Source organism: Acinonyx jubatus, chromosome A1, assembly GCF_027475565.1.
Source record: "Acinonyx jubatus isolate Ajub_Pintada_27869175 chromosome A1, VMU_Ajub_asm_v1.0, whole genome shotgun sequence".
NCBI lineage: Eukaryota > Metazoa > Chordata > Mammalia > Carnivora > Felidae > Acinonyx > Acinonyx jubatus.
The window spans coordinates 5,884,819-5,909,785 of record NC_069380.1 but is presented as its reverse complement, the minus strand read 5'-3'; the positions used below and the strand labels follow the sequence as shown (position 1 = coordinate 5,909,785).

The 24,967-nt window shown below is 39.1% G+C and overlaps 1 protein-coding gene across 9 annotated transcripts in view; it reads left to right on the top strand.

The window, feature by feature from the left end:
• Positions 1–24,967, top strand: part of LOC106985516 (phospholipid-transporting ATPase IB-like) — a 213,921-nt gene that overhangs the window by 57,013 nt on the left and 131,941 nt on the right. For all 9 annotated transcript variants that reach the window (XM_027064576.2, XM_053209405.1, XM_027064577.2 and 6 more), the window contains 11 exons: positions 1,280–1,391; positions 4,311–4,476; positions 9,918–10,045; positions 11,057–11,134; positions 16,657–16,745; positions 17,004–17,045; positions 17,833–17,908; positions 19,173–19,278; positions 19,870–19,952; positions 21,158–21,207; positions 23,496–23,565. In XM_027064576.2, coding sequence (XP_026920377.1) covers positions 1,280–1,391; positions 4,311–4,476; positions 9,918–10,045; positions 11,057–11,134; positions 16,657–16,745; positions 17,004–17,045; positions 17,833–17,908; positions 19,173–19,278; positions 19,870–19,952; positions 21,158–21,207; positions 23,496–23,565 — 1,000 coding nt within the window. The remainder of the gene's footprint in view (positions 1–1,279; positions 1,392–4,310; positions 4,477–9,917; positions 10,046–11,056; positions 11,135–16,656; positions 16,746–17,003; positions 17,046–17,832; positions 17,909–19,172; positions 19,279–19,869; positions 19,953–21,157; positions 21,208–23,495; positions 23,566–24,967) is intronic.

Sequence of the window (24,967 nt, the reverse complement as noted above, 5' to 3'; positions counted from 1 at the left end):
ATCGTTTTTCTCTTATTGAACATTTTTTTTAAATGGAACATAAAATATGGCCATTTTTGTTCTCTCAGTTTAATAGTTTTTTCATTTTTTTACTTGATTTTGAAATACTGGAGGCATCAATATACTGTTCAAAAGGTTCTTAAATATGGGAGGAAAATGTATGGCGTTTAAAAAAATTTTTTTAACGTTTATTTATTTCTGACACAGAGACAGACAGAGCATGAGTGGGAGAGGGACAGAGAGAGAGAGAGAGACAGAATCCAAAGCAGGCTCCAGGCTCTGAGCCATCAGCACAGAGCCTGACGCAGGGCTCGAACTCACAAACCGTGAGATCATGACCTGAGCTGAAGTCGGTTGCTCAACCGACTGAGCCACCCAGGCACCCCTATATGGCATTTTTAAATTGGTATACCTGTAAATGGGCTAGAGAAGTCAGGTCTAAGTTCCCTTTGCGTAGAAGTACTTGGCACATCCCTTGGGCTAAGTTAGCGGGAAGAACAAAGTTTCGAAAGTCATCCAAGAAGAGAAGCCACTAGGAATTCAGTTTGATAATGATGAAGGATTTTCCCTAATTTCTGCTCCACTTCTGCTTAGCTCCCACTTAAGACTTTTATGGAAGCATTGTTTTTCATGTTTATTTTTGAGAGAGAGAGAGAGAATGAACAAACACAAGTCGGGGAGGGACAGAGAGAGGGAGACACAGAATCCGAAGCAGGCTCCAGGCTCTGAGCTGTCAGCACAGAATCCAACGCGGGGCTCAAACTCAGGAACCGTGAGATCATGTCCTGAGCCTAAGCCTGATGCTCAACTGACTGAGTCACCCAGGCGCCCGGGAAGCATTTTTTTATATAGTGAGTGAGTCAGCCCAGTGCCAGAGGGGAGGAGGACAGGAAAATATGGCAAACCAAGGTTGCTTTGTGTGCTCTGAATGACCCCATGTAATCTTTTCTATAGAAAACCAAATTGGTAATACACAAGTATTTATTCCTCTGCCCAGTCTTCCTTGACATTAAGTTTCATAGTCACCCTAGGTATGAGAGGTATTATTTCTCTAGAACTTTTAATCAACTTACCTTTAGGTTAGTGAGAAATGGATGATAAAACCATTTTTTTCCCCATGCTCCTTGTATGAAGACACATTTGTTTTTGTTGCTGTTTCCCCCCAAAGTTGAACTCGACAAAAAAGAAATATGTATAAGATGAAAGCCTAGGCTTGCTTCACTTTGTGAAAAGAAAAGAAAAAACTTTTTGGTAATGTGTACATGCTCTTTATTTTTAGCCCTGTTGCAGTAGGGCCTGATCAGGTCTTGCTAAGAGGTACACAACTTAAAAATACCCGGTGGATCCTTGGCATAGTTGTTTACACTGGATCTGAAACCAAATTCATGCAGGTAAAATAATTTGTGATGACTGTATTGCCTCTAGATTTTTCCCTTTTTTATGAGGTGAGGGGGGTTAGCATCACATGGGTCTTGAATTTAGGAGGCTCATTTCTGTTTACTAACCTGAAGTTTGAAGGGAGGTCCATATTTCATTTTAGTCTACATGGCTCCCATTAGTGGTAAGATTATTTTGGCCAAAATGACATTGGAAGTTCTGTGTAAGTTATTACTCTTACATACCATTCTTCCCAATCACTGTCTTTCGAGAACCCTTCAGTTTGTCCCTTCAGGACATCCTTCAAAACACCTGTTTTGGACTAGGAATGTTTTGCACATTTCTTATCCTTAATACTTTGACAGTAAGTCCGCCCGTTATTCCATCTGCTAAAATATAACATTTGGCTTTGACTGTTGCTTGCACAAGCATCTCTTTGGCACCTGGGTAATGCCAGACACTGTGCTAAGACCGTGGGGTATAGTAGGGCACAAGGCCTGTTTCCTGCCCGCGACTTACCTGCGGTCTGTGAAGGAAGACAATCAAGGTAACGTAATAGCCAGAGGTCACTAAGGCAGGTTAAGTGTAGGACGCTGTGTGTTTATATAGGAGCTCCATCCAACCTGACATTTAGGCTGTTGTGGGGAAGAATGATGTAAATAAACCGAGACCTGAAAGCTGAGTAGAGCAGATGAAAGTTTCAAGGGTGTGGGGAGGTTCAGAATGAAGGCGCGGTAGGTGGGAGAGCGCTAGACCAAGACTTGCATGTGTCCAGGGGCCATTTGGGGAGCGCTGTTCAGTGTGACTGTAGGGTAAATGGCAGAGAAAGAAGGCATGGAATGGTGACAGACTAGTCCGAGGAAAGTTGGGGCCCTTGTGACTGGGGCCCTAGGTACATTTTCTTGCAAAGCTATGTCTGGTCAGTAACATTCCACTCTCTCTTTGCTTCCTGATTTCTTGTCTCACTTTTCTTTTTCCTCTCATTCTTCCTGCCCTGGGATTGCACCCTGCAGTAGTGCGTTAATGTGTAAGTTTTCCTTACACTCTGTATACTAAAAATCCCGGACGAAGATGGCGATATAGACACGGTCTACCCACAAATAGAAGTTTGTATCTGGACAGTGAACCAAGGGCAACATAGACCCACATAATCGTGACCTGTGATTCAACTGTAAAACGCACAACTCTCAAACGCTACACCCTTCTGACTTCAGTTGTCTTCAAATGATCGTGCTGTTATTACTTAATTGTATAGCTGGTGATACAACATTCAATCTCAAATTTAAATGCCTACTGTTGATTTAAGGAGCCTGTCCCATTATCTCCCCTGTGTGGCTAGTCTGTGCAGCAGCTCATGAGAAGGTGCATCCTACTATTCCACATTATTTTGTGGGTGTAAATCATTGCTTATTATACATGCTGATTGGGTCATTTCAGAATAACAAAAATCTCAAAGTGGGCCTTTTCATAACTTCAGGAAAGAAAGAACTAGTAAATGTAAATATTTCCTTACTGAAAGGTTTTAAGCACAACACGCTTAGCTGAAAACTATTCTATATTGTATAGCATTTGAAGACATTACTTATACCAGTTAAAAAAAGAGAAGGAATGACATGATTGCTTTGGAGATATTATACATAGATGTATATATTATATAAATTATAGTATGTACACATATATGCACGGACATTCTCTAATAATATGCTTAATGCAGTTAAAACTAGGATTTCAATTTTTATTCCTGTGCTTTGTAAAAAAGCTGAGTAATTTAGCTTACTAACTCATATTTTCATAACTAATAGACTTTGAGGATTTATGCTTCCACACTTAAAAAAATGTAGGGGCACCAGTGTGGCTCAGTCATTTAAGAGTCTGACTAGTGATCTGAGCTCAGGTCTTGATCTTGGGGTTGTGAGTTCAAGCCCTATGTTGGGCTCTGCACTGGGTGTGAAACCTACTTAAAAAAATGTGTAGAAATGGTAAATTTAATCTGGCAAAGTATGGTTGCAAAGTTAAATACCTATATCTGTTTATATGCTTGCTAATTATACATGTTATATATAAGATGTTAAGTTAAATATACATTTATTTGTCAATATTTTAATAGACCTATGCAGACAATTATCAGAAATTTATGGGTAAATTTGAAATGCTAATAGAAAGTTATTACTTGAAGCTCTCCTGTATCCCTAACCCAGAGCTTTGGTGTCCCTAAAATAAGCATGTGTTAGAATAATTATTGTACTGGTAAAATCTTTAAAAAAATTTTTTTTAATGTTTATTTTTGAGAGAGAGAGAGACAGAGCACGAGTGGGGAGGGACAGAGAAAGAGGGAGACACAGAATCTGAAGCAGCCTCCAGGCTCTGAGCTGTCAGCACAGAACCCGATGCGGGGCTCAAACCCGTGAAAAGTGCAAGATCATGCACGACCTGAGCTGAAGTTGGACCCTTAACCGACTGAGCCACCCAGGTGTCCCTGTACTGGTAAAATCTTGAATATTTCCCCAACAGACTCAGATAAAAGGTATCTTTCCATGGTTTTCAAACCAGAAATAATTCAATAACTATAAATAGTAAAGCCAATAAATTAGTACAGTCTTTTTTTTTTCTTTTATCTGTACAGAAGATCACCTAGACTGTGTGATTTCCCACATTTGCTTTTTTAAAAAACCCTAGAACTGTGGGGTGGTAGGTCCACTGTGTGAATATGTTCTCTGTGAATAAGTAGAAGATGCTTCAAGGACTGAAGTGGGAAAGCCACATCATTCAACAACATGGTGCTTTCAGTGTTGGTACTTACTTGGCAAAAACCATATTCTCCTTTTCAACTGTTGGGATTTTTGACCTCCTCTTACCATAAAAATATTCATGCATTATAATTCCTTTGATTGTTTTTCATTCTCTTTGGTGTGTATGCATTCGCTATGGTGCAGAATTCCATCAAATTGCCTCTCAAGAGATCGACTGTTGAGAAGGTGACCAACGTGCAGATCCTGGTGTTGTTCCTGCTGCTTCTGGCCATGTCCTTGGTGAGCTGTGTGGGAGCCATACTCTGGAAGGAAGGGCATGGAGGAGACATTTGGTACATCGGGACGAAGGGTAAGTGTCCGAGGGTGTCGAGAAGCTACCATTTGAAGAGTGGTAACGCTTTGAAGTGACTTTAAACACTTGTTTCCATGTTTTTATTTGAAAGGGAAGGCCCTTGTTCTAACTGGTAGAACAGTTAGAACAGTTTTTGTTGTTTGTTTTGGTTTTTTGAGACACTGAGGATTAGTGAGTTTTAGAAACAGAGTGTTTCCTTCTTAAGATTGTTCTGCCAGTGCCACATAATCTTGGCATTCCAGAATAAAGGAGAGAAGACGGGTCAAGGCAGAGGAATGAGACAGTGAGGCAGACACACAGGGCCTCTGTCCTTGGCTTTGTCACTTAGTCACCAGGAGAACTTGGACAAGGCTTTTTACTTCTCTGAGCAATGCTTCCCTCATTTGAAAATGGGGATAATACCTACCTTATGGGGTTAGTACAGTGCTCTGTATACAAGGAATGATGCCCCCCAAATGAAGACAAGGGTCCCTGAAGGGGACCAGAAGGTTGGTAAAAGATGTAAACTGATACTTGGCCATTAAAAGTTCAGTCTTTTTTTTTTTTTTTTTTTTTTTGCTTATGTCTTTCCATGTTTTCACAATTAACCGTCATGTATCTTTCTACTTTTCTCATCTATCAACTGAGGATTTTAAATTGTTCTAACTTCCCTTGAGCAGATCTGTCTGGGAGCATCTTAAAAATAAAGAAGCTAAGATACAGACTTTGTAGATTGTATCAGAAAACTATGGATTCATTCCTATGCAATCTTGGTTTCTAAATGTTACTTGTATGGTTTTTAGCTCAAGCTTTTAGATTTTCAGTGATTTCAAAAAAGTAATCTCAACTTAAATGTGCTTGTTTAATTTATCCTAGCCCAAGACTGTGAATATTATATTATTTTGACACAGACATAAATTCTTACAGAAGTCACTGACATTTTGGTGTTGATAAAATGTCAAATTCTGCATACCCCACAAATGACCTTTTATTGCCTTCTTCGTCAGACTTCTTGAAGGAGACACAACCCTCACTGTTTCTATTTTCTTACCTTCTGGTCCCTTCCCATCTGCTAGCCATTTCAACCAGTCTACTGGAATTGTGGCTCAAGGCAATTCCTAATTGCCAAACCCAGTGGCCATTTAAGTGGAATTGAATTGGATTTCTGCCACCCTCTTCTGAGTTTTATTTTATTTTTTATTAAAGTTTATTTATTTATTTTGAGAGACAGAGAGAGCAAGTGGGGAAGGGACAGAGAGAGAGAGGGAGAGAGAGAATCTCAAGCAGGCTCTGCACTGTCAGCACAGAGCCCGATGCAGGACTTGAACTCATGAACCGTGAGATCATGACCTGAACCGAAACCAAGAGTCGGAGGATTAACAGACTGAACCACCCAAGCGTCCTACCCTCTTCTGATTAAAAACAAACAAGCAAACAAATCATCTGTTCCTTACTTGATTCATGAAAACCTTGATCCATCTCTTACATGCTGGTGTTTTGCAGGATCCTGTGTTCACCAGGAATGCCTCAACTTGGGTCCATAAATCCTGAAAATTTTGTGAAACTTTTAGTCCTATATTTATGTGTGCATGTTTTTTCCTGTAGGAAAAAACCAGCCTTCACCAGCTTCTTAGGGATTGTTTTATCCAAGAAAATCCTAAGAGAGCTCACTTGCTTTAATAATTTCAGTTGTCATCCATTAGTTGATTTCTCTTCTACCTGCTTGCCTCCAGCCCAGATACCTCTATGAATTATTAACTCAATGATGCCTGGAGATTGCTTTCCAGATATCTTGGAGACTTCTTACATCATGTACAAAACTAAATTCAAGTTGTTTTCCCCAAATGAGTGTCTTTTTTCAGTATTCTCCATGTAAATTGTAGGTATTGCTATCCAACCATTATCCAAGCTGGAAACATGAATGTCACTCTCACCCCTCCTCGCTTCCTCCTCTTTTCCCCACTTCTATCCCCATGGCCTTCATCCTCCAATCAGTTCCAAAGTCTTATTGATTCCACCTTTTCAATATTTTGTCTGTGCACACTCTCGTTTTCGTCCCTGAACTACCGCCACAGTTCTCCAACTGTTTGCCCAGCCCTCAGTCAAGTTCCACTCAGATTCATTCTTTATACAGTTTCCAGAAAGATGTATGTAAAAAGTAGTTATGAATGCATGCAGTAGCTTCACTGTATCCTGTTGTTTACAATGGCTTGGTGGGCCACTGCCTGATGGCCCATTGTTAGTTTTTGTAAATAAAGTTTTATCAGAACACAGCCATATTTATTTGTTTATGTATTACATGTGATTGCTTTCTTTTTTTAAAAAATTTTTAATGCTTATTTATTTATTTTGTTTATTTTTTAACATTTATTTTTGAGAGAGAGAAACACAGCATGAGCAGGGGAGGGGCAGAGAGAGAAGGAAACACAGATTCCAAAGCAGGCTCCAGGCTCTGAGCTGTCAGCACAGAGCCCAATGTGGGGCTCGAACCTACAAACTGTGAGATCATGACCTGAGCGAAAGTCGGATGCTTACCTGACTAAGCCACCCAGGCGCCCATAATGTATGTTTATTTTTGAGAGACAGGTCATGAGTCGGGGAAGGGCAGAGAGAGAGGGAGACACAGAATCCAAAGCAGGTTCCAGGCTGTGAGCTGTCAGCAGAGAGCCTGACGGGGGGCTCGAGCCCACGAACCGTGAGATCATGATCTGGGCCGAAGTCAGATGCTTCACTGACTGAGCCACCCAGATGCCCTTACATGTGATTACTTTCAATGCTACAACAGCAGAGTTGAGTAGTTGGAACTGGGACTGTATGTCTTGTAAAACCAAAATTATTTATCCTCTGGCTATTAGCATGGCACATCAGGACTTTTATATCTGGTCTTATCTCCATCATCTGATACTTAGTCTGTATTCACAGAAGACTGACTTTTGTTCTCTTTTGTGATCCTTCCATCCACCAGTTGCTTCAGCATCTCTAGGCCTTTTGTCTACAGTTCCTTCTGCCTCAATGCACCTCTGGTCTCTTCGTGACGGGATACCTGTCTCTTCTCATTTCAGTCCAAGATGAGGCATTACCTTCTCCAGCAGGATTTCCTATATCTTATCTCCCTCTCTTAGTTAGGAGGCCTCTTTGGCTTCTATAATGATGTCCTTAATAGATATCATTCCATTTCCATGTTTTATAATCATTGTTTGCCCCATCCTTCCAGCTAGATTGTGAATTTTTGAGGACAGGAATCATTGTATCTTTAACTCCAAGAACAGTGCCTTTTCATAATAGGAACTCAGTAATTAATTTTTTAAGTAAAAGAAATAATTTTTATATTTAGAAGCAGAACTCTATTGTTTTCTAGCCCAGCCCCTTGTTTTATGAAAAAAAGCACAGAGGAAGTTACTGGCTTATTTGGAATAAAAATCTGTTATTGGCTCTGGACTATATCACTCTGCCCAAGATATTCTAGTCTAAAAGAAGAGAAAGGTATTGGGTAATTAAACTATAACTGCATTTTCAGTAATTAATACATTTAACAAAGCACTAGAGATCTTTTCTCAACTTCTCTGTCCAAAAAAACGGTCCTAATAATATCTGCCTCTAGTATTCCTAAAAGACTGATTTATGACCATAAGGTAGCATAGTAAGTATAAAAGTGTAATCATGGCAAATAAGGGAAAGCTAGTAAACTCAAGGTGATAAGAATTTGAATTGATATGATAGTGAATTAAACTTGACCTTTAGGTTGATGGAATTTAGAAATCTAGATTTAACTACGATCGTTCTGAGTTACAGGTGTGTTCCCTTTTAGGAAAAATGAATATAAAATTTTAACTTAAAATTATTTAATTTTGTCTCTCAGTATACATATTTGTGCTTAATTAATCTGACAAATCAGTTGGTTTAGTTCTTTTCAGTTGTAACTCAACATATAAATTTAATACATAAGATTGAGATGTAAGTTTTCATAAAGACCTATAGAAAGCAGTCTGTATATATCTCCTGAATACCTTCTGTATATTTTTCAGTAAATTTCTGTGAAATTAGATTGAACTTTTATTGGAAAATTACTCTCTCAAATACATGTGCCTCTTTAAAAAGGAGTACATCACTAGGTTTTACGAAGTATGATATTTATTTTTTTCTTTTCCTTTTGGCTTTACTTTCCTTCATTTCTTAAGTTTAAAAAATCATTAATTATCTCTTTGTCTTCAAGCCACGTACTTCCACCTAAATAAAATGTCCTCTTCATGCTCTTCCTTTCATCTCCATTTAACAAACCCCCTTCCTCAAAACTGGGCTCACCTTCTTCTGTGCACCCTCTTTCTGGGCCCTCCATTTTGTGTTGTTGCAACTCTTCGTGTTCAGCGCTATCATGGATTTCATTGTGTCGTAATTCCTGACGCATCTTCCTTTCTCAAGCTGCATCCAAAGCTCCCTGGGAGCAGGGTCTGTCTCTTGCTAGATCTTGTATGTTGACGCTTGGCACAAGCCCTATTACAGTGTTGGTGCTTAACTGAGACTTAACTCCAGATGGCAAACAGACACATGAAAAGATGCTGTGTCACCCATCATCAGGGAAATACAAATCAAAGCCACACTTTGAGATACCACCTCACACCGGTCAGAGTGGCTAAAATGAACAATTCAGGAAATCATAGATACTGGCGAGGATGTGGAGGAACGGGAACCCTTTTGTACTGTCGGTGGGAATGCACACTGGTGCAGCCGCTCTGGAAAACAGTGTGGAGGTTCCTCATAAAATTAAAAATAGAACTATCCCTCCTAGCAATAGCCCTGCTAGGAATTGACCCAAGGGACACAGGAGTGCTGCTGCAGAGGGGCACGTGTACCCCAATGTTTATAGCAGCGCTTTCAACAATAGCCAAATTATGGAAGGAGCCGAAATGTCCATCAACAGACAAATGGATAAAGAAGGTGTGGTTTATATATACAATGGACTACTACTTGGCAATGAGAAAGAATGAAATCCGGCCATTTGCAGCAACGTGGATGGAACTAGAGGGTATTATGCTAAGTGAAATAAGTCAGGCAGAGAAAGACAGATACCATATGTTTTCACTCATATGTGGATCTTGAGAAACTTAACAGAAGACCACGGGGGAGGAGAAGGGGGAAAAAAAGTTACGGAGAGAGAAAGAGGCAAACCATAAGAGACTCTTAAATACAGAGAACAATCTAAGGGTTGATGGGGGGGGGGGAAGTGGGTGATGGGCATTGAGGAGGGCATTTGTTGGGATGAGCACTGGGTGTTGTATGGAAGCCAATTTGACAATAAACTATATTAAAAAATAATAAAACTACTTTATGTGTCCATTTAATTTTACCCTTAATAGTAATTTTCATGGAGAAATTTTCACAATTTTAAAACGTAATAATGCAAAGAAGAATAGAGGTATTGCCTGAAGCTGTGACATGATTCCTCTGATCTTCTTCCACAGATTACAGCTCCCACAGCTTAGGGTTTGACATATTGGTGTTCATCATCTTGTATCACAATCTCATCCCCGTTAGCCTGCTGGTCACTCTGGAAATTGTGAAATATATTCAGGCCCTGTTTATAAACTGGGTGAGTATGAAAATCAGAAAGTTTAAAAACAAGTTCTCTTTTGACCTGTGGCTTTGGTTTTAAGAATCAGAGTGCCTCAGTTCCTACCGTGGTGCACGGGTGAGTTGCATTCCTGACAGGAGAGCCAAACATCAGGGTCAGCCTGACTCAGCAGTGCCTGGGCCTCTCTGTGTCACTCTTGAGGACACTGTTTCTTAATATGTTTTTTCCTAGCTGATAAGAAAGATTCAAGAGTAGTGACTTAGTAGCAACTGCAAAGAGATGGCCCATTAAAATTTAAGATATTCTAGAACAGTAGAGTCCAGTAGACTTACAATAGATTTACGTATCTTGGCAAGAGTGACAGAAACAGCCATTCCAGAATGACTTCAAACTAAGGAAAAGATTTCTTAGGTGAAAACCATGCATTCACTTAAATTGATACTTAGTATCATGTGACTGAGCAAATTTTCTTCTTTGAATGTGCATTTGCAATTTTTAGTTATATTTAAAAAGATTTTTTTGTGGAAATAAATTTTTTTGCTAGATGTCCTACTAAAATGTTTCCCTGTATCAATGAATTACCATCACTTGAAGGGTAGTGTTATTTTTAACAACCACAAAATGAGACAGAGTGCTTTTAAGTGTATTCTCATTTAAAATTCACAGTGGCGCTGTGAGATCCGTGTTATCACTCCCATTTTATAGATGTAGTTGCTGCAAAGCATACTCAGGATCTCAGACACTCTGTGGGAGCGTCTGAGGCGGAGCCGGGATTTGGAAGCCAAGTCTTCCAATACCAAATCAACGACACACTGACATTTGTTTCTATGTAGCATTGCCTGTCCTGAATCAGCTCTGCCAAAGCGTGTGAGAAACTAGCACCCAAGACTCTCTTAGTATTCTAGACTCCATTTTGAATTCTTTCTCATGTCAGCCATGTCAGAAGACCAATGGCAGCCCAGTTGACCTGCAGACGTTTTGAGCCTAGTTCTGACTGCGTGGCTTGGCTGTTTTGCTCATTTCTTGCAGGATGAAGATATGCATTATGAAGGAAATAACGTCTATGCCATGGCCAGAACGTCCAATCTTAACGAAGAGCTTGGGCAGGTGAGGACCCCTTCAGGGCCTGGGTATGTGACAAGAACTTTGAAGAAGGTGGATCTAGGGAGAGCGTGTGCAAAGTTAAAGTGCGAATTCAGCCATAAGCTATAGTTGACATGATACCCATGTGGAGCTTCAAAAGTATAATTAGCTAAAAATACTGATAATGCATCATGGGTTGCAAGTCGAACGGACCTAATACAGGTTATTAATGTGCTTATGAAAGAGTAGAAGAGCTGGAGAGGCAGGTAGTGAAAGCGTCAGTTAGCTCTCAGGTTTTCAGTTAGCTTTCAGGGAGTCACAGGAACCTGGGCATCTGCCACTGGTGGCCATGCTCCTGCTTCCCTACGGCAGAGGACCCACAGGGAAGCATCTGGAGCCTGCTGCAAAATTTCATACCCATCTAACCCATGCATCTGCCCATAGCTGCCAATAGGGCAACGATGCAGCTTGTAATTCTTTACTGCAAGTTCCTTTCAGTGGTAGAATCTAAACTGGAATCCTGGGAGATAGGGACAAATGTACCCTCAGGTCATGAGCCCCTACAGTACAACAGAAAGGGGCAGGAATGATGCCAGGTTACCAATGGACAGTTGGTTGCCTTCTAAGTGACAGTGGCAGCTTTACAAGTATAAATTGTGTTTAAAAACTCCCACAATTATTTGTCAGTTATACCTCAGGACAGCTGGAAAAACCCAGCTAACTCCCACAGTCGTATGGTACCTGGAAGGATGGGACTTCCGATTGGTACTTTTTTGTAATTATTTTTGCTATTAATGTTTTTTTTAATAATATTATAAGTTCCCATCTTTCAATTAATTGGAAGCAATATGTAAATTATGATAAAAAGCAGACTTTCGGAGTTAAACTTCCCGGGAGTGAACCTTGGTCTCACTATTTACCAGCAGCGTCACCATGGGCTTCTTAGGTAACTTTGCTGGCCTGGATTCCTCATCTGTAATTCGGGCATGTCGATAGCAACTACTTCAGAAGGTTGTTTGGAGGACTGAATAAGATAATGTACTTGTAATACACTCAGCACAGTACCCAGTGTGAAGAAGGGATTTAATTAACCAGTATTTAGTTTATATGATTTCTAATTTATGGTCACATTGTATAGTATCATTTGAATAGTGAGTTCTCAGTAAATATTTATTTTAGAATATTTCTGGCTCTTGGAAATGCCTGACCTGAGAACACCATTAATAGCCTTTTTACCTTGGAAAACTAAAAATGAAGGAGGATGGAATAATCAGCTCTCTAGCAACTTTTCTGCTCGTGAAAATGATCATTTGCTAATCCTTTAGAACATACGTTTTCTGTTGACAGTTGGGAAAAAAATCAGTTTATCCCTCTTGCCTTGTCAGTCGACTCTAGCTACTTTAGAGTAGTAATTCAATATAATAAAACTGGCTTTGGAACTCAAGCTTTGAAAATTAATTATACTGGGACGCCTAGGTGGCTCAGTCGGTTAAGCATCTGACTTCGGCTCAGTTCATGATCTCACCGTTTGTGAGTTCAAGCCCTGCATCGGGCTCTGTGCTGACAGCTCAGAGCCTGGAGCCAGCTTCAGATTCTGTGTCTCCCTCTCTCCCTGCCCCTCCCCACCCCTCCCCCGCTCACACTCTGTCTCTCACAAGTAAATAAACATTAAAAAAATTAAAAAAAAATTAATTACATTGTTTATGTAGGTAATACATAAAGATAAGAGCAGAAATAAAACAAGACAATAAGTTTAATATTCAGAATATATAAAAACTAGTACAACTCAATAGCAGAGGACTTTAATAGACATTTTTCCAAAGAATGTATATAAACAAACAATAAGCACCTGAAATGATGCTCACCATCCCTGATCTTTAAGGAACTGCAGATCAAAACCATAATGAAATAGCACTTGGCAGCCACCAGGACACCGACTGTAAAACTTTCAAACCAGAGAACACGTGTTCATGTGGAAATGTAAGATGGTGCAGTCACTGTGGAAAACACTATGGAGAAACCTCAAAAAACGAAATCTAGAATTACCATATGTTCCAGCAGTTCCACATCTGGGGATTTTCACAGAAGAATTGAAAGTAGGGACTCAAACAGCTATTATACACACACATGTTCTAAGCAGCACTATTCACAATAGGCAAATGGTGGAAACAACTCAAACGTCCAATAAATAATTAAACAAAATGTGGTCTGCACATACAGTGGAATATTATGCAGTCCTGAAAATGAATGAAATCTGGAAACAGGCTACAGCATGGATAAATCTTGAAGATTATGCTAAGTGAAATATGCCAGACACAAAAGGACACAAATAGAACATGACTCAGCTTATATGAAGTACTTGGAATAGTCAGATTTATAGAGACAGAAAGTAGCATAGTGGTTGCTAGGGGCTGCAGGGAGGACAGAATGGGGAGTCATTGTATTGCTGAATTGGTAGGAGGTTTCGGTTTGGGATGAGAAAGACGTTCTGGAGGTGGATGGTGGTGACGGTTGCACCACTATGTCAATGTGTTCAATAAGAACACTTAAAAATGGTCAAAACGGTAAGTTTTATCCAAAATCACTTTACCATGATAGTAAAGAAATGGCTTAACATTGCCTCTTTTCCTTTCTTTATTGAGTATAATTGGCATCTATGATTATATTAGTTTCAGGTGTGCAACATAATGGTTTGGTATTTGTATATATTGCAAAACGATCATCATAAGAAGTCTAGTTAACGTCTGTCACTATACATAGTTACAGAGTTCTGGTGATGAGAACTTTTAAGATGTATCTTCCTGGCAGCTTCTGAACATGCAGTATATGGTAGTATTAACTACAATCACCGTGTTTTCCATGACATCCTGAGGATTCATTTACTTTCTAGCTGGAAGTTTGTACCTTTTGACCCCCTTCACCCATTTTGCTCACTGCTCATTTTGCTCACTCCTTGCCTCTGACAACCACCAGTCTGTTCTCTGTAGCGAGTTTAGTTATTTTTCTTGTTCAGATTGCACAAGTAAGTGAATCCTGTGGCATTTGTCTTTCTTTGTCTGACTTATTTCACACAACATAATGCCCTCAGAGTCCTTTCACGTGCAAACAGCCAGATTTCCTTCTTTTTATGGCTCAATTTTGTGTGTGTGTGTGTATAATTATGTATTACTGTATTACATATACACTACATTTTCTTTGGTCCATTCATTCATTGACAGGTGGTTTTATCTTGGCTATTGTAGATAATGCTGCCATGAGCATAGGGGTATATCTATCTTTTTGACTTAGTGTTTTCATTTTCTTCAAATAAATAACCCAGAAGTGAAATTGCCGGATCATATGGTAGTTCTGTTTTTAATTTTTTGATGAGCTTCCATGCTGTTTTCCATAGTGGTTGCCCCAATTTCCACTCCCACCTACAGTGCACAAGAGTCCCCTTTTCTCTACGTCCTTGCCAACACTTATTGTCTTTTGGTAATAACTGTTCTAACGGGTGTGAAGTGATATCTCATTATGGTTTTGATTTGCATTTCCCTGATGATTAGTGGTGCTGAACATCTTTTTATGGGTCTGTTGGCCATTTGTATGTCTTCTTTGGAAAAACATCTATTGAGATCCTCTCCTCATTTTTAAAATTGGATTATTATTTTGCTGTTGAGTTGCATGAGTTCTTTATATATTTTAGACATTAACCCCCTTCATCAAATATATTATTTGCAAATATTTTCTCCTATTCATTGTGTTACCTTTTCATTTTGCTGATGATTTCTTTTGCTGTGCAGAAGCTTTTTAATTTAATGTAGTCCCACTTATTTTTGCTTTTGCTGCCTTGGTTCTTAGTGTCAAATCCAAAAAATCATCACCAAGACTGATGTCAAAGAGCATACTACCTATGTTTTCTTCTAGGAGTTTTATAGTTTTAGGTCTTGTGTTCAAGTATTTAGTCCATTTTGAGTTAATTTTGTACATGGTATAAGAAAGTGGTCCAGCTTCATTCTGTTGCATGTGGTTGTCAAGTTTATTGGTGAGATTGTCATTTATTTATTGAACACCATTTATTGAAGAGACTGTCCTTTCTCTATTGCACATTTTTGTCTCCTGTGTTGTAAATTAATTAACCATATGTTCATTGGTTATTTCTGAGCTCTTTTTTCCGTTCCATTGACCTACGTGTCTGTTTTTATGCAAATCCCATACTGTTTGGATTTCTATAACTTTGTAATAGAGTTTGAAATCAGGAAGCATGATACCTCCTTTGTTCTTTCTCAAGATTGCCTTGGTTATTTGGGGTTGTGGTTGCATACACATTTTAGGATTATTGTTCTAAATATGTGAAAAATGCCACTGGAATCTTGATAGGGATTACATTGAATCTGTAGTTGGTTTGGGTAGTATGGACATTTTAACAATGTTAATTTGTGGAATATCTTTCTATTTGTGTTTTCTTCAGTTTCTTTGATCACGGGTTTTTTGCCTCCTTGATTAGATTTATTCCTAGGTATTTTATTCTTTTTGATGCAATTGTAAATGGAATTGTTAATGTTTCTAACAGTCATTATTAACGTATAGAAATTCAACAGGTTTCTGTATGTTGAATTTGTAACCTGCAGCTTTACTGAATCCATTCATTCTAAGGAGTTTTTGGTGTGGTCTTCTGCAAATAGTGACAGTTTTACTTCTAACTTTTTAATTTAGGTGCCTTTTATTTTACTTGCCTAATTGTTCTGGCCAGGATTTCCAATGCTATGTCGAATCAAGTGGTGAGAGTGGGCACCCTTTCTTGTTTCTGATCTCAGAGGAAAAGCTTCCAGCTTCTCACTGTTGACCATTGGTGTTAACTTCAGGCTTGTCATATTGACCTTTATTATGTTGAAGTTTGTTCCCTTTAACCCCTACTTCATTGAGAGTTTTTATCATAAATGGATGTTGAATTTTGTCAAATGCTTTTTCTGCATCTCCTGAGATGGTTGTATTACTTTTATCCTTTATTTTATTGGTGTGGTATATCACATTGATTGATTTTTTAAACTATTCTTGTATCACTGGAATAAATTCCACTTGATGATGTTGTGTAATCTTTTCAATGTACTGTTGAATTTGATTTGCTAATATTTTGTTGAGTATTTTTGCATCTATGCTCATCAGGGATATTGGCCTGTACATTTTTTCTATAATGTCTTTATCTGGTTTTGGGGTGTGTGTGTGTGTGTGTGTCTATATCTTTCTATCTTTATATACACTTAATGTTTTCTAGAGACCTTTGATGAGATTTCTTGTGGCAAGAAAAAGAACTTGGAGTTTTGATTTTCTTACGTTGGATGGCCTGAAATTTACTTTGCATATTAACATAAAATTTCACCTGCAGTATAAAACAAAGAGAAGCTCTGAAAGAAGTATAAATATTAAAGGCAGAATTTTTGTAGGCTGAACTTCTTTTTACTAAAAGTTCAAATATTTTGAGGCGTTAAAGAAAAGAACTTAAATTTGTCTTTGCTCTTAATTTTTATATTTATGTTGTTTATCATGTTTGTTTTTTCTTTATTTAGGTAAAATATTTATTTTCTGATAAAACAGGAACACTCACTTGCAATATTATGACATTGAAGAAGTGTACCATTGCAGGTATAATTTATGGGTAAGTGGCTTTTTTTTTTTTTTTTGCCATACTCTGTTGAAAATTCTCATTTTTTGAACAAATTAATAAGTCTTTATTTACTTCAAAACTTAAATGAATTTCTAATAACATAGCTATATCTGAATGAGACTGAAACTTAAATGAAAACTGGCAGTTGTTAAAAAATATGGTTTATATCAGCTTTTTTAAAGTGTTTTTTTAAGAATTCCTGAAGTTTTTTATATTTATAGCCTTATAACCTCCCTCGTTTTCCCTCAGAAATCTGTCAAACAGAAGTGATACCGTTTTGGACAACCTAAGGTAACTAGACAACATTCTTTTCTACTTTGCCCATGTTCCTTTTCCCCTGTAATGGGCTTTTTATCAGTACTGGAGTTCTGATATATGGTAACACAGCTATCCCTTGTCCAGATCTCCAAAGGCAGTTCCCAGAAATCTCCCCTGGATGGATCTTTCCCATGTGATATTCAAAGAAGCCAGAATCCAGACTTTGATTTATTGCTTTTATGGTTACTCTGTCTTAAACTCTGTATAATTACATGGTTTTCAACACAGGTTTAGGCATTTTCTAATGCCATTTTGCAACTTGAGGGCTGAGAGGGTGTATAATTTGACAGAACCTTAAATATTTACTATACAGCTCACCCTTGAACAACACAGGGGTTAGGGGTGCTGACCCCCTCCAGGCAGTGGAAAATCCGTGTATAGCTTTTAACTCCCCAATTAACTACTCAGAGACTATTGTTGGACCAGAAGCCTCACCGATAATGTAAACGATCGATTACCACAGATTTTGTACATGTATTATAGATTGTACTCTTACGGTAAAGCTAGAGAAAAGGAAGTGTTACTAAGAAAATTACAAGGAAGACAAAATACATTTACCATATTGTACAAGAAAAATCTGTGTGTCAGTGGACCCGCACAGTCCATGTTGTTCAAGCGTCAGCTGTAGTTGTGTAGACTTCATAGTGTAACTTCCTGAAATCAGAAGATGGGGCTGCGTGTTCACTTTAGGTCCATTTGATCCCTGACTGGCTCTGTCAGGAACTTTTAATTACAGTAAGTCTTCTCTGTTCTTCCTCAGTGCATCACCGTCTGCCATCACAGAATCCGGTGGATTTAATGACCCAACATTATTGCAGAACTTTGAGAATGGCCACGTAAGTCTGCTGTTTTCACTCCATGTCACACAGTAATGCTACATAACTGTAAAACATATATATGGTTTATTAAAAGGTATAATTTTCTGAGCCAGGAAAGAGAGGGTCTTGAAATTTTTTTGATGTTAATATAGTGAACAGTGGATTCCATACTGATGTTATGAGGGGAGTGCCAAACTAACTGGTGTGAATGAATCCAAACATCACTCATGAACATTTTACTGTGTAGCAATCTGTGTAAGAAAATCTCTGAATGCTTTTAAGCGCTTTGGTTCTATTGTATTTTACCAATAACTTCACTTACCGATTTCAATACTGATCTACTTGATTTGAAATCTTGGTCTTCTCAAAAATAAAAGTGGTCTTTTATTTTTATTTATTTTTATTTTTAAGTGTATTTATTTTTGAAAGAGGGAGAGAGAGAGAGCACAAGCAGAGTCAGAGAGAGAGGGAAAGAGAGAATCACAAGCAGGCTCTGCACTGTCAGCATGGAGCCCCATGTGGGGCTTGAACTCACAAATCGTGAGATCATGACCTGAGAGGAAATCAAGAGTTGGACACTTGACTGACTGAGCCACCCAGGCGCCCCACCCATCAAAACTAAAAGTGATCTTAAAAACATAAATCTTTATGTGTTCTTCCTTTGCTTCAAAACCTTCAGAGGACTGGCACGCCACTTAAGATAAAATCCTAGCTCGTCACCGTGGCTTTCTCTCCCACCTGATTCTGTGTCATTATTCCCCTTGCTCAAGATGCTGGAGTCACACAAACTTGAAGCTCGCAAACCTATGAATCTGTCTCCTGCCTCGGAGCCTCTGAAAGTGCTGTCCATCCCCTTTGTCTAGCCTGTGCCTCGGTCACATGTCATAGTCACACAGCTGACTAACTTTTCCATTTAGGTCTTAGTTTAGATATTATGTCCTCCAATTTTTCCCCCCAGATCACCTACCTAAAACATGCCCCTCCTTGCTCTATGACGACCCCTACTTATTTCCTCCAGCTTTGAGAAAACCTGTTTCCCTGGGGAGGAGAGAAGCTCCAAGAGGGTAGGGTCATCTTGTTCCCTGAGGTCTCCCCGGCCCTGCACTGTCTGCCTTGGTAGCCACTGTGCAAACACATTCCGAGTGCCTGATGCGGTTTGCAGTCAGCGCTTGGCTCTCTGTCCCTGAGGTGAAAACCGCAGTTGTTGCTACTTGCAGACTGTATCTAACGCTTGTGCCACTGGTGTTGGAAGAGACTCACTGGCTCTGTGCCTTTTTTGTAGCCCACGAGAGATTACATAAAGGAGTTTCTCACCCTGTTATGTGTGTGTCACACTGTTGTTCCCGAGAGAGACGGAGGTAATACAACCTACCAGGCTTCCTCCCCAGGTAGGTGTCTGTCATGTGCTCCTGGAGCACCCGGTAGGTGAGGAACCCCGAGAAGATGTGGTGCCGTCACTGATCCCGACTGCTCCTGCGTCGCTCCTTCTCAGGCGTTCTTATGGATCGGGGCTATTGATGGTACTGTGCGGTTTTGAGCCACGCTGCAGCGCTGGGGATCCTGCTCCCCACACCCCCAAAGACTGCCCTAAGGACGTTGGTGGAGATGGCTCTTTGAGCTAGGGCTCGGTGGAACATTTAGTCATAATCAGTAACAAGGCAGGAGTAAGGTTAAGGCACTGCGGCATTTTGTGGGGATTCTATCAGTGGCTTGTCGAACAAAAACCGCAATGAGTACTAAGAAAGGAATTTAGGCCGGTAAATAGATCTCAGCCTCACTGAAAGGGGTCTATTTAAGCAGATTTCCTCTTTCATGAACGCTATCTGGTAGTTAGATAAGTGCATTTGGAGCCAAAAAAAAAAGCCAAGTTAAAAAAATGTCATGGTATTTTAGCGCTGGAGAATAGAAATCTGTATCAAATTAAATTCAGTGTTAATATCTTCATTCAGTCTCCATTAATACAGACTTTTTGTTGGTAGATGAAGCAGCTTTAGTGAAAGGAATGAAGAAACTTGGCTTTGTTTTTACCACAAGAACGCCATCCTCTGTCACCATAAATGCTGTGAGTAGCATCTTACATTCTCATGATTCACGTGCCCCTTCCAGAGAGACGCAGTAGAGTGGTTGAGTCTGGGAGCTCTGGGATCACAGTGCCTGGGATGCCCACCTGGACCCACACCTTCCCAGCCATTTGTCTCAAGTGTGTTCCTTCTGTGTCTACCCCAGTTTCCCTATCGTGCGTGTCACAGGGTTCTTGTGAGGACTAAATGAGTTAATGTATGGAAAGTAACCGGAATTAGTGAGAAAGCACAGAGAAAGTGAACTATTCCAAAGAGTCAGAATCATCAGATCTTCAAGAAATACACGACTTTTTTTCTATGAAAAATTGAAATGTTTTCAACTATTTTTTTGTGAGTTGTTATTATGTTGATTTGTTCATTTTATTTGATTCATATATATAATATATATATTATTTATAAATATATATATAACATATATATTTATGTACTATATATATATATTTTGTCTCGATGACCACTTACCACAAGCCTTTAATATCATGGGGAAGGACTGATGCAATGCAAGCATGATGCTCAACTCACTAATTTTTTTTCTAGTAATCAGTGGTTAGGGATATTTACTAGACATTCAGCCCTTGGCAGAATGGACTGAATGATTCATCCTTATACCCAGAGTACATGCCACATGGACCACTCTCTAATTATTTGAAATTCTGCACTGCCTTCTTGGTGAACTGATCATGGCTACAGGAAGTCAAGAAGCTGTAATTGGAAAAATTTAGAAAAGAATTCAGATTTTACTGATATAAAATTTTATAGCATTCCGTCTCTTTCCATGCTTATGTCTTCAAATTATCTAAGGATTAAGGATTTCATTTGAACTGCGTGACTTTATGACGGGACTTACTTGTTTTTCCATTTCTGTCTGTTGATGGTCTCCACGTCCCCTTACAACATGAGAGTGTTTATAAACTGTTTCTTTTGGTGCTGACTTTATACTGAAAAGAGGTGTTTCAGCCTTAAATCTGCACTCTGAGAAGCATTTTTCTAACTATTCCCCAGTTTGCAAACAATGTTCTTGCCAGAAGAGGGCGCCATCATTTCATTAAGTTTGTAAGGAAATTTCTGTTTTGAAAAAGATGTGTAGTTGTCCGGTAAAACTTGTTTCCGACTGGGAGAGTGAGCGGTTTTGCAAGATGAGTACTTTTTTCCTCAGGTAAGAATATGTTGTCTTACCTTCCTATAGATGGGAGAAAACTTCACATTTGAAATTCTTAACATCCTGGAGTTTTCTAGGTAAGCTACCTTTTCATTTTGTTCATGTATTCTCCAGGGCTCTTTCCGTGACTCTTCAGTTAGGATTTGGAAATGTAAATCAAAGCTTTAATGCAGAATCATGCTGGTCAGCTTCCATCGAGCCATAAATCTGAGCCTGGTGCTCACTTCTTTAGGCCTCATTAGGCCAAATCCCCTTTTGTAGCTGAGAGGGGTTCTCACACCTCTCCTTCTCAGCTCTCGTCAGAGTCACACTTGAGATTTCACATCCGGGTTATTACTTATTGACTGTGTCGCCAGCTAGACTCGGGATCCCAGGAACGCATGAGTCACCTTCTGTGGAATGTGGTATTCAGTAAGTGTTCAATAAACACTTGATGAATAGATGCATATTGGACATTATTTTTACAAATAAACCCAAAATGATTTCTTTAAACATAGATAGTGAAGTAACTCCTTTTTTTACCCCCAAAGGAGGCAATGTGCATCCACATTGTCTTCTCTTCTCTTGGATTTCAGAGGGCCTTCTGGTCCAGCTACTGTGGCCTGGTCCCCATAGCCTATTGTGAGGACATTGGTGATGATTTTATTTTCATTGCACTGTTTTAAAGACTCACAGAGTCTCAGTCTCTTAGACCATCTGAGCATTTCTAATGTGGAATTTGAAAAATTAGAAAGAGAAATTCTAGAAAATTAGGAAAGGAATAATTCGTTCTTCCCAAAGCCAGGTGATTTTAAAAATCTTTTTAAAAATATAATTTATTGTCAAATTGGCTTCCATACAACACCCAGTACTCATTCCAACAGGTGCCCTCCTCAATGCCCATCCCCCATTTTCCCCTTCCCCCCCTCCCCCCTCAGTTTGTTCTCTGTATTTAAGAGTCTCTCGTGGTTTGCCTCCCTCCCTCTCTGTTTGTAACTATTTCTCCCCCTTCCTTTCCCCCATGGACTTCTGTTAAGTTTCTCAAGATCCACATATGAGTAAGACTTACTGGCCAATGACATACTTTAAGAAAAGCTTTGAAACCTCAGAAAAGTTGTTGTTACCAACTTGTCTCTTGAGGACAGCTTCTTCTAAAAACCGTATTACAAGAAAATGTATCTCAGTATTGATTCTAGCTCTCCTTTTACTTCATATCTGACTGTCACTACTACTAGAGCACTCGTTTCCTGCCCTTAAAGTACGAGCTCCTAGCTGGGTGACACTGGAATGACTCAATTGCCTTTAGTGGCATTCTGACAGCTAGGCAGTTAAAGCAATTGCTGGCCTCTGTCCCTATTGAGATGCTTCCTAGCTCAAGTGTTCAGGTGTGGGGCTACTCACTGGGACCCTCCCCCCTTGGACTGTGCAACACACAGCATTGTAGGATATGATGAATATCTGAGAAGGTGCTGATTTGCAGGTAGTTTGTTTGAGTCTCTTGAAAAGTTGTTGTAAGCCATGGAGAGCCATCCAAGGTTAAGGTTAGGGAATGACAAGATGAGGAAAAAGGAAAAAAAAAAGATTTTGGCCAGTTTACTTTGGCAGGGTGTGGGATAAGGAGGAGAGGGGAGATCTTCAAGCCTATTTGGGCTGCTAACTCAGGAATGAAAGCAATGAGTTTAAGTTCTGTCTATAATCATAAAAAAACAAAAAGGAAAAAAATCCAGAGGACTTTGAGACAGAACTATACAGAAAAATAACTGGCATCTCTCAAGCCAGCAGTTGAACATCTCTGTGCAGCAGAGTGGGGACAGGAGGATCTACTTGACAGAGATGTTGTGAGGCCTGAAAAATACACAACCAGGGAAGCTTTCCTCTTTCCTCATCAGTTCGTAAGTGATTATATTATATATGCTATATGTATATATAATTTATGTCTTATATGTGTAATGCATGATAAGTGTATGTTACATTATATATGTATTACATAATACATAATAGTAATAATATAAAACACAATATATGTTATACATATCATGCTATGTAATTAACATGTAAAATATATATGTATATATATATATATATGTATATATATTTGTGCTAATAAATTTCCATGGAAGAAAAGGATAGTAACTGAGAAACAGTAGTAGTAGAAGGTGGAGATTTAGATTAGAATCTCAGTTTAAAGAAACAGGTAAAGAAAAAAGAAATGGAGGCTGGCAAGAAACATGTTGGCCTTTTCACTAATGGTCAGCTGAGGACTCTGAGAATTCTTTTAACTTGGATTTTGTGTGTGTGTGTGTGTGTGTGTGTGTGTGTGTGTGTGTGTGTTAGCACCATGTACTGAGGAACATGGAAACCAATAATGCATTTCATATTGTCTTAGTAATAGAAAAAGGATGTCTGTAATTGTCCGAACTCCTACAGGAAAGCTCCGGCTGTACTGCAAAGGGGCTGTAAGTATCATGATTCATCATTCATATTAACGCCTTCCCTCTGTTTCAACAACTTGCAGGAAGCCTTTTACAACTTTGCAATTATTTTTCAATGTTACTTTGAATCTGCTGTTACTATTGGTTGTTGCCAGCATCAGCCAAGGCTGAAAAGTCCTTTCTAGAGGTAGCCCCAAAGCTTCCCCAAGACTCAAGTCATTGAAATTTACGGTGATCCACACCAGAATGTTTATTAAGCTTTAATGTCAGTGAAAAATTTGTTGTCACTCAATTGGTCTGTTGAGAACTAATGAGTAGATTGTTGATGCTAGGAGTTTAGAGCAGGAATTTTGATCCCCATTTCAAGCCCAAAGTGCTTGGATTTGGTGAATCTCAGGAAATGGCTTTGCCTCTGTAAATCCTTTTTTTTTAAGCATGTATATATTTGTTCACAGCCATATGTACTTAAAAGAAAAACAGCTTACAGGGCGCCTGGGTGACTCAGTCGGTTGAGTGTCTGACTTCAGCTCAGGTCATGATCTCACGGTCCGTGAGTTCGAGCCCTGCGTCGGGCTCTGTGCGGACAGCTCGGAGCCTGGAGCTGCTTCCGATTCTGTGTCTCCCTCTCTCTCTGCCCCTCCCCTGCTCATGCTCTGTCTCTCTCTCTGTCTCAAAAATAAATAAAACATTAAAAAATTAAAAAAAGAGAGAAAGAAAAACAGCTTTATTGAGGTAAAATAAACTGCACATTATTTAAAGTGTATAATTTGATATGTTTTGATACCAGTCTGCTTTCTGTCAACTACAGATTTGTTTGCATTTATTACATTTTATATAAAGTCATATAGGATATATGACTTATTGTGTAGCTTCTTTAACTCATAATTATTTCATTTTTATTTACTTGTTTTCTTCCAAGATTTTGTTTAAATTCTAGTTAGTTAACATAGAATGTAGTATTGGTTTTAGGAGTAGAATTTAGTGACTCATCACTTACATACAACACCCAGTGCTCATCCCAACAGGTGCCCTCCATAATGCCCCTCCTCCATTTAGCCCATCCCCCACCCACCTCCCTCCATCAACCCTCACTTTGTTCTCTGTTGTTAAGAGTCTCTTGTGGTTTGTTTCCTGCTCTTCTCTTTCCCCCTTCCTTCCCATATGTTCATCTGTTTCGTCTCTTAAATTCCACATATGAGTGAAATCATATGGTGGGCTAGCTAGTTACTGGTTTTGATATTCCTGAAGAAAGTGCTTCCAGATTTGATTTTTCTTCAATGTTTCTCTGTTTCCTATTTCATTAACTTCTACTCTTTATTATTCCTATTATTTTGCCTACTTGTGGCTTCATTTGCTCCTCTTTTTCTAGTTTCTTTATTTTTTATTTTAAAGACAGAGAGAGAGTGTGAGCAAGGGAAAGATGTAG